The sequence below is a fragment of the Melozone crissalis genome, unplaced genomic scaffold (assembly GCF_028551555.1).
Source record: "Melozone crissalis strain CALT ecotype California unplaced genomic scaffold, PUWL_Pcris_2 ptg000108l_1, whole genome shotgun sequence".
Taxonomy (NCBI): domain Eukaryota; kingdom Metazoa; phylum Chordata; class Aves; order Passeriformes; family Passerellidae; genus Melozone; species Melozone crissalis.
Genome location: NW_026535885.1, coordinates 1,375,121 through 1,388,934, shown reverse-complemented (window position 1 = coordinate 1,388,934; position 13,814 = coordinate 1,375,121). Strand labels below are relative to the sequence as shown.

Below are 13,814 nucleotides of genomic sequence, written 5' to 3'. Positions count from 1 at the left end.
CCACCGCTCCGTGCCTCAGTTTCCCCATTGCCAACGGGCACTGGGCGGGCAGAGGAGCAGGGCTGGCGGCTGTCCCGGTGTGTCCCGGGGTCCCGGTGTGTCCCAGGGCAGCTCCAGCCCTTCCCTGGCTGGCTTTGTCTGTTCCAGCACCTGTGAAATCGCTGGCCCGGGGCTGAGGTTTCCCAGTTGTGGGGTCCCCGCGATGGCCACAGCGCCCTAAATGTTCTCCTGGTCCTTCCAGAGCAGCCCCGAGCATCCCAGGGCTGCCTCGGGATGGGGCAGGAGCAGCGGGATCGGGGATTTGCGGGATCGGGAATCCCGGTGGGATCGGGAATCCCGGTAGGATGGGGCAGGAGCTGCGGGATCGGGAACCCGCGGGATCGGGAATCCCGGTGGGATCGGGAATCCCGGTAGGATGGGGCAGGAGCTGTGGGATCGGGAACCCGCGGGATCGGGAATCCCGGTGGGATCGGGAATCCCGGTAGGATGGGGCAGGAGCTGCGGGATCGGGAATCCCGGTGGGATCGGGAATCCCGGTAGGATGGGGCAGGAGCTGCGGGATCGGGGATTTGCGGGATGGGGCAGGAGCTGCGGCATCGGGAATCCGAGGGATCGGAGGTCCCGGTGGGCTCCGGGCTGATGTTCCCTCTGCTCTCCAATCTCAGCTCTGCCCCCAGTCCCCACGCTGGAAGCCCCGGGCATGTCCCCAAGGTGTCACCAGCCGCAGCCCCGCCACCTCCGGGCTGCTCCTGCCCTTCTCCCTCCCTGGGAAGCGCGGGTGAAGTTTTCTCTTCCCCTTAGGATACAAATCGCGCTGCACCGAGGGCAGGGACTGAGCTGCCACCCGGGTTTGTGCTGTGCCAGCACCTGCAGTGACAAGCGGCACGGCTGGGGACACAGCTGGCACTGTCCCCTGTTCCAACAGGAACACAGCCTCCTGCAGCCTATAGCGCCCGGCCACGTCTCCTTCCTCCCTCCTTTCCTTCCTCCCGTGGCCTCCGGCACGGCCCCGGCTTTTCCCAGGAGCTTGTCCGGGCTCCGAGGGGCTCCGGGGGCTTTGAAGGTGCAGAAGCAGCGCCGGGAAGGACCGGAGCCCTTTGATCCCAACCTCTCCAGCGCTGGGCAAACAGCCCCGAGAGCCGCCGGCTGTGCAAAAACAGGGGGTGTGTGACAGCCCCGGGGGCTGCGGGGACAGCGACAGAGGGACAGGATAACCCTGGCTGTGCCCCAGGGTGCTGGCACAGGTCCCCAGCCAGCGCCGAGTGCGTGTCCCCGGCGCTGGCACAGCCCTGGAGCTGCCCTGGCCCTGCTGGCGGCTGGCACAGCTCCACAGATGATGCAAGGGCAGCTCCTGGTGGCCCTGTGCCCTTTGGATCCCCACTTCCAGCGGGGCTGGGGTTTGAAGCTGCAGACCCCAGAGGGCTCCCCCAGAGTGGGCAGCCACCCCCAGAGCCTGGCAGGTGTCCCTGGGGTGTCCTGGGGTCTGTCTCTGAATGTCCCTGTGACCGTGTTCACAGCGGTTTTAGGATGAGGGAAGAGATGAGGATCTGACTCCATGTTTCAGAAGGCTCGATTTATTATTTTATCATATATATTATATTAAAACTATACTAAAAGAATAGAAGAAAGGATTTCATCAGAAGGCTGGCTAAGAATAGAAAAACAAAGAATGATAACAAAGGTTTGTGGCTTGGGCTCTCTGTCCCAGCCAGCTGACTGTGATTGGCCATTAATTAGAAACAACCACATGAGACCAATCACAGATCCACCTGCTGCATTCCACAGCAGCAGATAATCATTGTTTGCATTTTGTTCCTGAGGCCTTTCTCAGGAGGAAAAACCCTAAAGAAAAGATTTTTCATAAAACATGTCTGTGACAGGTCCCCATGCCACTGCAGCCTTCGAGCCACTCTGCCATGCCCATGGGAGCCTTGGATGCCCAGGGAGGCAGCAGAGGTTGTGCCAACACATCTTGGCCTCATCTTGTCCCCTTGTGACATGTCACACGTGGCCCTGCAATGAGTCCCCTTTGTCCCCAAGAAGCTGTTGGGCAGCAGGCACAGAGTCTGGCTGGAGGTTTGCAGAATGCCACCCCAAACCCCTGTGGGCTGCAGGAACAGCACTAAAAACTGCCCAGCCTGGCAGGGAGGGGACAGCGGCCAGGGTCACACCATCCCCAGCTCCCTGGGCGTGCAGAGAAAAGGAGGAGAGAGGAAAATGCACCATTGGTTCCAGCCCTGCTCCCTCCTCATTTTGTCACTGTCACTCCCTGCCCGACAGCAGGAGGTGCCCTGAGCCCTGGGGATGCTCTGTGCTGTCAGCACTGCTTTCCCCACTCTCAGGCCCCCAAAAGCTCTGGGATCACCCTGTGCTGTTTGCCCCCCAGCCCACGCTCCCTGGCAGGGCTGGCCCAGCCTGGCAGGGCTGTCTGGTTTCGGGTGCTCTCACACTTGCTCAGATCCTGCTCCAGGCTCTGCCGGATGTGTGACAGTGTGGGTGGCAGCAGGGATGGCATCCTGCACCGGAGCCCCCACCCTTCCATGTCCCCAGGGCAATAATTTGGGTCCCATCCCCCAGGAGGCCCCAGAGGTGTCCCCAGCCAGGCTGGTGTGGTGTCACTGAAGTGGTTCTGGTGACCCCATGAGTGGCCCAATCCCATCCATGTGTGGATCCCTGGAGTCCCCAGGCTGGGCAGGAGCTGCTGCAGGGACATCCTTGGTGGGTCATTTATCACCATGAGGAACCCCCAGAGCATCTGCCCCGAAGGAAGGGCTCAAATCCCCCACAGGAAATTGTGCAATAGCAGATCTGGGGGAGAAAATCCTCCTAAGCCAGGGAAATCCTGCTCTGTCTACTCCTCCTGTTCATATGCAAGGCTGGGCTCCCCTATCTGTGCTCTTTCTGCACAATCTCTGTCCCAAGGGCCTCTCTTTGTTCCCCCAAAGCCCTGTTTGCCCAGGAGGCAGCTCTGCTCAAGGACAGGAATGCCAAAAGCATTCCCAGGAGCTGAGGAGCCCCTGGGACAGAGGGAACGGAGTAATGGGGCTGGGGTCACACATGGTGGGGAGTTTGGTCCCTAGAGCATGGCCAGGTGCCACCACAGGAGTCCCCTCTGCTCCTGGGCAAGAGATTTTCCCTGAGGAAAAGAGAAACTTTATCCACTCCTCTCTTGTTTCGGGGTATTTTGTGTCACTGATTTGGGATGGAGGTTCATGTGGCCATCCAGCCAGGGGGACACTGAGTGTCCCCTGCATCCTTTGTGGCAGGGCCTGTCGTGACAGAACACGGGGTTTAAACTGAAAGGGTTTTAACTGGTGGTTTAAACTGATGGTTTAAACTGGAAGAGGGGAGATTTAGGTGAGATATAAAGAAAGTTTTTAACGATGAGGGTGGTGGGCCACTGGCACAGGCTGCCCAGAGAGGCGGTGGATGCTCCATTGCTGGAAGTGCTCAAGGCCAGGGAGGACGGAGCTCAGAGAACCTGGCTGGGAGGTGACAGGAGATGGGCTGTAAGGCCCCTTCCAACCCAAACTGTTCTGCCTTTCTGAGGGATGAAGGGCAGGGATGGAGGGATGGGATGGAGTAGGATGGAGGGATTAATAATGAGGGGATGGAGGGATGGGATGGAATGGGGGCCTGAAAGATGAAGAATGGGGGAATGGAGGGTTGGGGTGGAAGGGGGGGCTGAGGGATGAAGGGCAGGGATGGAGTGGGGGTCTGAGGGCTGAAGAATGGGGGAATGGAGGGCAGGGATGGAATGGCGAGTTGAGGGATGGAGAATGGGGGAATAGAGGGCAGGGATGGAATGGCGAGTTGAGGGATGGAAAATGGGGGAATGGAGGGCTGGCATGGAATGGGGGGCTGACGGATGAAGAACGGGGGAATGGAGGGATGCGGGACAGACAAGAGGCAAGGAAAGCACCGGGACGCACGGAGGGGAAGCCCGGGAAGGGCCGGGACAGAAAGAGGAGGCGGAGGAGGAGGAGGCGGGGGCGGGTGGGGGCGGGCCGGTCCTGCCCCTCTCGGGGCGGGTCCCCCCGGTACAAGGGCGGTCGGGCGGGCCGGCGCTCGCTCCATTCATCGCGCGCGGCATGGCCGGGGGCGGCGGCGCGGAGCGGCCCGGGGCCGGGGGGCTCCTGCCGCCCGCGCTCCGCCAGCACCGCCGCAGGGTGAGCCCCGGGGCACGCCGGGGGGCTCCGGGGGGTTTCCGGGCCGGTTCGGGGCGGGGGGCGCTGCCGGGGGTCGCTAACACCCATCCCGTTTGCAGGAGAGCCGGGAGCGGCTGTCGGTGTGCAGCAAGCTGTGCTACGCCGTCGGGGGGGCTCCGTACCAGATCACGGGCTGTGCCCTCGGCTTCTTCCTCCAGATCTACCTGCTGGACGTGGCGCAGGTACGGCCGGGCTGGAGGGCGGGATTGGCAACGGGGCTGCGGGTCCCGGAGCCCCCGGTACCGCTTTGCCCCCGGGGATGGAACTGCCCTGAGCCCCGGAGCCCCCGGTACCGCTTTGCCCTCGGGGATGGAGCTGCGGGGGCTTGGCAGTGCCCCGATCCCCGGGGCTGCGGGTCCCGGAGCTCCCGGTGCCGCTTTGCCCCCGGGATGGAGCTGCCCCGACCCCCGGTACCGCTTTGCCCCCGGGATGGAGCTGCCCCGACCCCCGGGCGCTCTGGATTTCCCCCGGTGTTGTTGTTGCCGTGCGGGACAAAGCGGGGTCGTGGTGGCATTTTTGGGGGGCACAGGGCCCGTCCTACAGCGGGCTGGGTCGGTGTGAAACACAGAGGGAAGGAAAGTGTGGGAGAACCCTCTTGTGCTGGGTTTGGGGACTCGGGCTGAGATGTGGGAATTCCACTCGGGGGTTCTGGGAGCCTCAAATCCCTCTGAAGGAAGGGGAGAGACCGAGGGACTGCTCCCAAGTGGTTGTGGGGTCGCAGTGGGTAGGGCTGGGATGGTCCTGAGGGGCTCAGGAAGGGCAGCTGGGAGCACCGAGGGTTTGCATTTCCTGACCCAAGTTCCTCCTCCTGCAGGTGGACGCTTTCTATGCCTCCATCATCCTCTTTGTGGGGCGAGTGTGGGATGCCATCACGGACCCCATGGTGGGGTTCTTCATCAGCAAAACTCCCTGGACCCGCTTCGGCCGCCTGATGCCCTGGTAAGAGCTGCTGGCAGCGCCCTGCATTCCCTGCGGGCTGTGTCACAGCCCTTCCAGTCAGCTTCGGGTATCTCCTGGCATGTGGCAGTGCAGGGCAGGTTGTGCTGACGCCCTGGCTCGCCCAGGTGTGGTGCCAAGAGCTCCAAAAAGCCCCAGGTGCCACCGACAGCCGGGTGGCCTCGAGTTGGTGCCTGTTGCTCTTGCGGGGCCTGGCTGACCTAAATGTCACTGCACCTGCAAACTCCAGCGTGGTGGACTTTGTTCCTGTGGTGCCGTGGTGGCAACCAGAGCAGGTGGCACCCCGGGGAGGAGGGTTGGGGGTGTGTGTGACAGGTCTGTGCTGGTGGCTGACAGTCACGAGAGCAGGGAAACAGCTGTGCTGGATCTGGGTGTCTGCACCGGGTGCTCCCTGTGCCCTTGGGAGCAGGGATGGGCTTTGTGAGCCCTCACATGGCTCAGGACATCCCTGGACACCTGTTCCTGCGTGGGATGAGGAGCTTTAATGCCTGAGCAGGGGACAGGGTGGCTGAAGTAACCCCGTGTGCCTGTGGGATGGCTGAAACACAGCGAGGGTGGGCACGGGGGGAGTGAGTGGAGCTGCAGGGACGCAGCGCTGTCCCCCACAGAATTATACCCTCTGCTTCCTGGCTTTCCTGGAATAGCTCTGGCAGCAGCAGCAGCAGTAGCAGCAGGCAGTTGTTGGAGGCAGGCTGCACACACGTGGCCTGAAATAGCTTCAGCCTGCCTGCAGCAGGGTCTGGGGTCCGGAGATTAGCGCGGGGCAGGCTGGGCGTGCGGGGCAGCCAGGGGACGGCTCAGCTCGCCCTAATCTCCAGGCAGGGGGTGGGACTGAAGCGGCCGCATTCCTCCGAGCGGCTCCTGCTTCGTTAAAATTAGCCAGAGCTCTTTCTGCTAGCGCTGGGCCCCACGGCTCGCTGCTATTGTGCATGGCTCAAGGGCTGCCCGCTGAGCCCCGTTTGGATGGAGCCGAGCTGATCTTAAACCTCTTAAACCCAGGTTTTTCTGGCTCTGCCGGCCCCAGGCTGGTGTGGCTGCCTCAGTTTCCCTGTGTGCAAAGGCAGGAGCTGCAGGCACTGGGGTGGTCTCAAGGCCTGGCCCCAGCCCTCAACACCTGCGAGGTGACCCCGATCTGTGGCGCCAAGCCCAGCTGGCTCCAGCACAAAGCTTGTGGCTGTTCCATTCCTTGGAAGGGAGAGGACACCTTCCCTGAGGGCCACCACCTCTCTTCCTTTCAGCCCTCTTCTCTTTGAAACGCATTTTCTGGCACATTTCCATCCACCAGCTCGTCCACACCGTCTGCTTCCTCCTTTCCCCCCAGCCTCGTGGACGTCACCCCATGCCCAGCTCCGGGCTGGGATCCGTATTTCCGTGACCGCAGCGGGCTTGCCGCTGCCTGAGCTGTTTCCTTGAGGTGTCTGTGAGTGAGGAACCCCTGGCCTTGACCTTTTCCAGCCGTTTTCCAGCAGCTCAGGCCCGGCTGGGAAGGGGCGTGCGAGCGGCACAAAGGAACACACCATGCGGCGGGGCCAATGAGCGCCGGGGCACGTCACAGCCGCCTCCGAGCTCCTTAATCACCTCGCCCTGGGTCAGGGGTTACTCTCAGTCACTGCACAGCCTGCCAGGAGCTGTGGTCAGCCCTGGCTGGGGCTCAGCTGCCCGATGCTGGGGGGAATTGGCGCATCTGACGCTCATGGGATGGCCGGCGTGACGCTGCTCGCTTCTCTCCTGGTGCTTTCATTCAGCTTTTGGCTCTGCGTTTCCCTCTGCTCCACGTATGGGAGGGCAGATAAGCGGCAGCAGGAGGGGCTGGAGCTGCTGGCGCTTTCCTCCCCCCTCCTTCCCCTGCAGGAGTGACGTGGGTGTGGAAAAATGTGCATGTGCTGGGTCCTGTGCAGCCTCTGTCGCTGCTCTCCATCCGTGGAGTCTCTGTTTCTCGCTCTCCCCGCTCCCTCCCCGACTTTCACTTTAAGCTTTGCGTCCTGTACGTCAGCCCAGATGGAAAGATCTTGGAAAGATCTCGCTGTACCCTGGCAGGGAAGGGCCATGAGTGGCTCTGTCCCATGTCCAGGTCTGCTGGACTCGCTCCAGGACCTCACAGGCTCTGTCCTGGGGTTTGTGGAGCGCAGGGTGCTCACAAATCTCCCAGCAAAACCCGTCTTCTAAACAGATGTGGGTCTAACCTCAGCACCTGGCTGGCTTCCCTCCTCCCCTGAGGGATGGGGGGCCCTGGGTGCCTGTGGTGTCCCTGGAGCAGGGCACAGCTGTGCCCTGGCTGTCCTGCAGCAGGACAGGGGTTATGAGAGCCACGGGATGAAAAGAGCAGAAGCCCTTGCTGGCAATGCTGCAGGAATTGCTGCCAAGGCCCAGCACTTGAGCAGTCCCCTCTGATCCTCTGTTGTGTTTTGCATCCCCTGTCCCTGCTCCTGCTGCTCTGGGCAGAGGTGGAGGAAGGGGCCAGCCTGCTGCTGGTGTGCCCCACTGCTGCCAGCAGAGCAGGGCTGACCCCAGGAGCAGGGCCTGGGGGGCCTTGGCAGCAAAGCCAAGCTGGTGAGAGGTTTTTGGCTGCTGGGGCGCAGGGCTGAGCTGTTCCCCAGCTGCTCCCCAGCCCTTGCCAGGATCAGGGGGGTGATTACGTCCTGCTGAACACAGCAGTGCTGCCTGGGGGAGAGGTCGGGCTGGGGGTGGAAGCCCAAGGCAAGAGCAGATCAATCGCTTCTGTGGAAGGAGACTCCTCTGTTAGTGCAAGGAAAGCTCTTCCCTGGAACTCTGAGTCAGCTCTTCTGACCCTGTGAGACTTGAGGCTGGTTTGGATCAGCCCTGGGGCAGCTCACGAGCCCCCAGATCAGCTGCCTGAAGCCCATGGGATGTGCTGGGCTGCTCAGGCTGACACTTTGTTCTCTCATAGGATCATGTTCTCCACCCCTTTCGCCATCATCTCCTACTTCCTCATCTGGTATGTGCCAGACATCTCCACAGGACAAGTGATGTGGTACCTTGTCTTCTACTGTGCCTTCCAGACCCTCGTGACGGTGAGTCAGGCTCTGCTCACACCTGGCACGGAGGCTGCCAGCCCCTGAGCTGCACAGAGGGGCTGAAACCACCCTGCCCCAGGTCCCCTGTGCCGTCACATCCTCCCTGAGCCGGTTCTCCTTGTGCCATTGCAGTGCTTCCACGTGCCTTACTCAGCCCTCACCATGTTCATCAGCAGGGAGCAGAGCGAGCGGGACTCGGCCACTGCCTACCGTGAGAGCTCCCCTTTTCCTTTTCCCCTTCCTTTCTTCTTCTTCCTTTTCCCCTTTCCTTTCTTCTTTTTCCTTTTCCCCTTTCCTTCCTTCTTTTTCCTTTTCCCCTTTCCTTCTTTCTTTTCCTTCCTTCCTTCCTTCCTTCCTTCCTTCCTTCCTTCCTTCCTTCTTTCTTTTCCTTCCTTCCTTCCTTCCTTCCTTCCTTCCCTTTTTCCCCCCTTCCCTCTTCCCTTTATCCCTCAGGGATTTGGAGCCCATTTCTCCCCTTGAAGGGCAGTGAATCCCAGCTGGGGATGCCCTGCTGTGCTCAGCGCTGGCCTCTCCCTGCAGGAATGACCGTGGAGGTGCTGGGCACCGTGCTGGGCACTGCCATCCAGGGCCAGATCGTTGGCAAGGTGGACACTCCCTGCGTGGGGAGCCCCTTCTTCTTTGGCTTGACCAACTCCTCGGTGGCCATGGAGGAGCTGAACATGACCCACGACACCGGGGGGCTCACAGACACTGTAAGCTGGGGGTGCCCTGGTGTGTGCTCCCCTTGGGGCAGGGCTGAGCCCCTTTCTCTGTCTGAGCCCCTTCCCTGACTGCTGCTCCCTCTCTTGCACAGAGAAATGCCTACATGATCGCTGCTGGGGTCATCGGGGGGCTCTATGTCCTCTGTGCCTTCATCCTGGTGCTGGGCGTGAGGGAGAGGAGAGGTGAGGCTGGACAGGGGTTGGAATGCTCAGGATTTGTGGAAATGCTGCTGTTCCCTCCTCTCCAGGAGCCTGGCTGAGCTTTTGGCCCCTCATTCGTGGCTCTCCCTGAGGAGAGGGGTAGGAGGAGCTGAGCTCTGGGTCTGGGGAGGTGCTGCAGGAGGCCAGAGCTCCTCTGGGGTCTGTTAGATAACCTTTATCTCAGCCATTTTTGGCTGGCCAAGGTTGCCAGTGCCAACCAGGGCATCCCGGGGGGATGTGATATCCAAACTTGCGTCCTTCCCTCTCCCTGCTTATCCTGGGGGAATCAGCGGGGCTGTGGGTGAGGCAGGGGCTGGGATGCTGTGGGTGGGCAGGGGTTCTGGAGGGTGCTGAGCAGCAGGATGGGGCACCCAGGGTGCTGTTTTTTGGGGGGCTCTAACGCTGGGCTGATCTCTGCTCCCCAGAGTCCTGTGAGCTGCAGTCGGACGAGCCTGTCTCCTTCTTCCAGGGGCTGAAGCTGGTGATGAACCACAGGCCCTACATCAAACTCATCGCCGGCTTCCTCTTCACCTCGCTGGCCTTCATGGTGAGCTGGGGACAGGGAGCAGCACTGGGGGTGGCTGTGGGGACAATCCCAGGGGTTGGGAGCACGTGGTGGGTGAGGCGGAGCTGCCCCGGGCAGGAGGAAGAGGATGTGGCCTCGTGCCCTCAGTGGATGGCTCAATGGCCGCTTTCTTCCCCTGTCTGGGCTGGGAGTGTGGCTGTGTGAGGACAGACGTGTCCCCCCTGACCCCTGTCTGTGCTGGGGGTGTGACTGTCCTGCCTGTGCCTTTCCCACAGCTGCTGGAGGGAAACTTTGCCCTCTTCTGCACCTACACCCTGGGCTTCCGCAACGAGTTCCAGAACATTCTGCTGGCCATCATGGTGGGTACCTGCAGCCCTTGGGGGGCTCCCTGGGGGCTGGCGCGGCCTGAGGGACAGGGACAGTGATCCCCTGGGACAAGGGCAGGGAGGAGAAGCTGCCAAATGTCCTGCAAGGGCTGGATGGGTTGGCAGGAACAGCGGGGCCTTTGTTCCTGCGTGAGCAAGGCCACAGATGGGGGACACCAGGAGCCTCGGGGGCCTTTTGTGCAAACCCTGCCACTTGTGTCCCTCCCCTCCCTGCTCTGAGAAAAGGATCTCAGTGTTTGCTGCCAGGAACACGGAGCAGAGCAGCTCCCTGAGAGCTCTTTGCAGCTTTCCTCATTCCTGGAAGCACTTGCCAGCCTCTCCTCATGGGTGGGAAGGCCCAAGGTGCCATGGTGCCAACAGGGCCTGGCTCCTGGCCATGCTGTGACAAGATCAGGTCTGTGATGGTGTTCACAGGGGTTTTAGGATGAGGAAAGAGAGGAGGCTCTGACTCCATGTTTCAGAAGGCTTGATTTATTATTTTATGATCTATATTATTAAATTTGTATTATATAATAAGATATATTTGGTATATTTATTATATCAAATAAATATTTATTATTATATTATTTATTATAGAATATATATTATAAATAATATATTTATTATTAATATAGTTCATATATTTATTAATATTATAGAATATAAAAATTCTTTTATTATGTATATTATTAAATATATATTATATCATATTATATATTTAATATATAGCTATTATATCAAATATATATTTATTATATTATTTATAGAATTACTATTATTTATATATTTATTATTAATGTATATTTAATATATATTTTTTATTATATAATATGTATAATTTATTTTTATATTTGTTATTAAATATGAAAACTATACTAAAAGAATAGAAGAAAGGATTTCATCAGAAGGCTGGCTAAGAATAGAAAATGAATGAGAACAAAAGACAGAGTCTGAGCCAGCTGACTGTGATTGGCCATTAATTAGAAACAACCCCATGAGACCAATCCCAGATGCACCTGCTGCATTCCACAGCAGCAGATAACCATTGTTTACATTTTGTTCCTGAGGCCTCTCAGCTTCTCAGGAGGAAAAATCCTAAGGAAAGGATTTTTCATGAAATGTGTCTGTGGCACAGGTCCCCTCTCAGCCCCAGGACTGAGTCAGATCCTCCCCTGTTGGGGCAGGAGTGGTGCCAGGGCTCTGCTCTGGGGGAGGAGGACGTGGCCCCACACTCCACGTGTGGCATTGTGCCAGCCCCACCTGGCAGTGTGTGGCAATCCCAGGTGCTGGAATTGGGGTGGGAGCAGCTGGGAAGGGCCTTTCCAGCAGCCAAGAGTCACCTCCATGACCCCTCTGTCCCCACAGCTCTCGGCCACCCTGACCATCCCCTTCTGGCAGTGGTTCCTGACCCGATTTGGGAAGAAGAGTGCTGTCTACGTGGGCATCTCAGTGAGTGTCCATCCCCTCAGCGTGGGGTGCAGGTGGGGATGGTCTTTACCATGTGGGATCAGCAGAATTCCCCCAAAAGAGTTCTCCCTGCTGCTAATGCCAATTTGGTGCCTGTCCTCCTGTGGTGGTGTTTGTGAGGGTCCCCAGGACGAGGTGAGAGATGAGAATTTGACTCCATGCTCTCAGAATTCTGATTTATTATATTTAATATTTATTACGTTAATATATAATCATAAACATTATATTATAATATTTATCATATTATGATACCACAGCATAATAAACAGCATAATAAACAGCATAATAATGTATTATATAAATACTATTATTATTTGTTATATTATTTTATTATTTATTATATTTGTTATATATCTCATAATAAATATAATAAGTAATATTTATTTTATTAAAAAAATACTAAAACTATACTAAAGAAAGAGAAAGGAGACATCAGAAGGCTGGACAGGAATGATAATAAAAACCTGTGACAGATTCAGAGTCCAACAAAGCTGGTTGTGATTGGACATTAAATTAAAACAATTCACATGCTGGGTAAACAGTTCTCCAAATCGCATTCCAAAGTAGCAAAACATGGAGAAGCTGAAGTTTCCCTTCAGGAAAAAAGATTCTAGCAAAGGGATTTTTCATAAAATATGGTGACATCCTCCTGCTGCTGTGTGTGCTGTGCTGGGGCTCAGGGAGGGAAGCTGCACCTCTGCCTCCCTGCAGGGCTGGGATGTGTGGGAGGGGGGAAAGCCAGGGGGTTCTGGGGATGCCAACCTGTTCTCTGCCCCCCTGCAGTCTGCCATCCCCTTCCTCATCCTCGTGGTTCTCCTGGACAGTAACCTCTTTGTCACCTACCTGGTGGCCGTCGCCGCTGGCATCAGCGTGGCAGCCGCCTTCCTCCTGCCCTGGTGAGTCTGAGGGGCTTCCAGAGCCCTAAAAACCCCCAGAAGGGCTTTTGGTCATGTGTGCAGCCCCATGTGGGGCTCCTGAGGGAAATGCTCTCAGCAGGGAGGGGGTGGCTGTGATGGTGCTCACAGGGGTCTGAGGATGAGGGAAGAGATGAGGGTCTGACTCCATGTTTCAGAAGGCTTGATTTATTATTTTATGATATATATTACATTAAAACTATACTGAAAGAATAGAAGAAAGGATTTCAGCAGAAGGCTGGCTAAGAATAGAAAAAGAATGAATAACAAAGGTTTGTGACTCAGCTTTCTGTCTGAGCCAGCTGACTGTGACTGGCCATTAATTACAAACATCCAACATGGGCCAATCACAGATCCACCTGTTGCATTCCACATCTTCAGATAACCATTGTTTACATTTTGTTCCTGAGGCTTCTCAGCTTTTCAGGACGAAAAATCCTAAAGAAAGGATAAAATATTTCTGTGACAGGTGGCTTTGCTGTGCCAACCCTTGTGGTCACTGTCCCTGTCTCTGCACAGGTCCATGCTGCCTGATGTCATCGATGACTTCAAGCTGCAGCACCCCAGCTCCCATGGCCACGAGGCCATCTTCTTCTCCTTCTACGTCTTCTTCACCAAGTTCACAGCTGGGGTGTCCCTGGGCATCTCCACGCTCAGCCTGGAGTGAGTTCCTGCCTGGGGGACAGGGAGGGAGGCACTTCCCAACCTCTGGGAGGGGATTGATGGGCTCCAAACCCAGCTGTCATCCCAAAACTCTCCCCACAGGGAGCAGAGAGCCCCTGCAAACCCCATTTCTTTGTCTGAAAGTGTTTTTCTGCCCACAGCTTTGCAGGGTACCAGACCAGGGGCTGCTCCCAGCCTGGCCAGGTGCATTTCACCCTGAAGATGTTGGTGTCTGCCGTGCCCGTGGGGCTGATCCTGCTCAGCCTGCTGCTCTTCAAGCTCTACCCCATCGACGAGGAGAAGAGGAGCAAGAACAAGAAAGCCCTGCAGGATTTAAGGTGAGCAGCAAGCACAGCCCGTGGGGGTGTGTGTGGGGGCAGGAGCAGACGGGTTGGGACACACTGGGGCTTGTCCAGGAATCCTCCAGGCCCCGTGGGCGGTGGCGTGAGGGAAGGGCTGACTTGTTTTCCCAATCCCAGCTCCCAGAGGGGTGGTGTGAAGTGCTGGCAGATCAGCAGGGACCTGCCCCGGCTGCCTGCGTTGGGGTGCACACCCCACGAGGTGCTGACATCCCTCTGGAGGCTGCTGTTCCCCAAGGCAGGCATTGTTGGGGTGCAGCCCTGGCTCCTGTGGGTTAATCCACGCCTCATTCCCAACTCTTTCCCCCAGGGAGGAGAGCAACAGCAGCTCGGAGTCGGACAACACAGAACTGGCCAGCATTGTGTGACCCGGGCTGGGGCTGGCTGCTCACCCTGG

The 13,814-nt window shown here is 57.7% G+C and overlaps 1 protein-coding gene across 1 annotated transcript; it reads left to right on the top strand.

The window, feature by feature from the left end:
• The first annotated feature begins 4,286 nt into the window (after positions 1-4,286).
• Positions 4,287-13,814, top strand: MFSD2A (MFSD2 lysolipid transporter A, lysophospholipid). Its single transcript, XM_054292289.1, has 13 exons — positions 4,287-4,390; positions 5,023-5,147; positions 8,074-8,197; positions 8,333-8,411; positions 8,741-8,913; positions 9,015-9,105; positions 9,549-9,670; positions 9,925-10,008; positions 11,380-11,463; positions 12,265-12,377; positions 12,915-13,058; positions 13,220-13,396; positions 13,728-13,814. Exons 2-13 carry the CDS (start codon positions 5,089-5,091, stop codon positions 13,783-13,785), a joined length of 1,308 nt encoding a protein of 435 aa, XP_054148264.1. The 5' UTR covers positions 4,287-4,390; positions 5,023-5,088; the 3' UTR covers positions 13,786-13,814.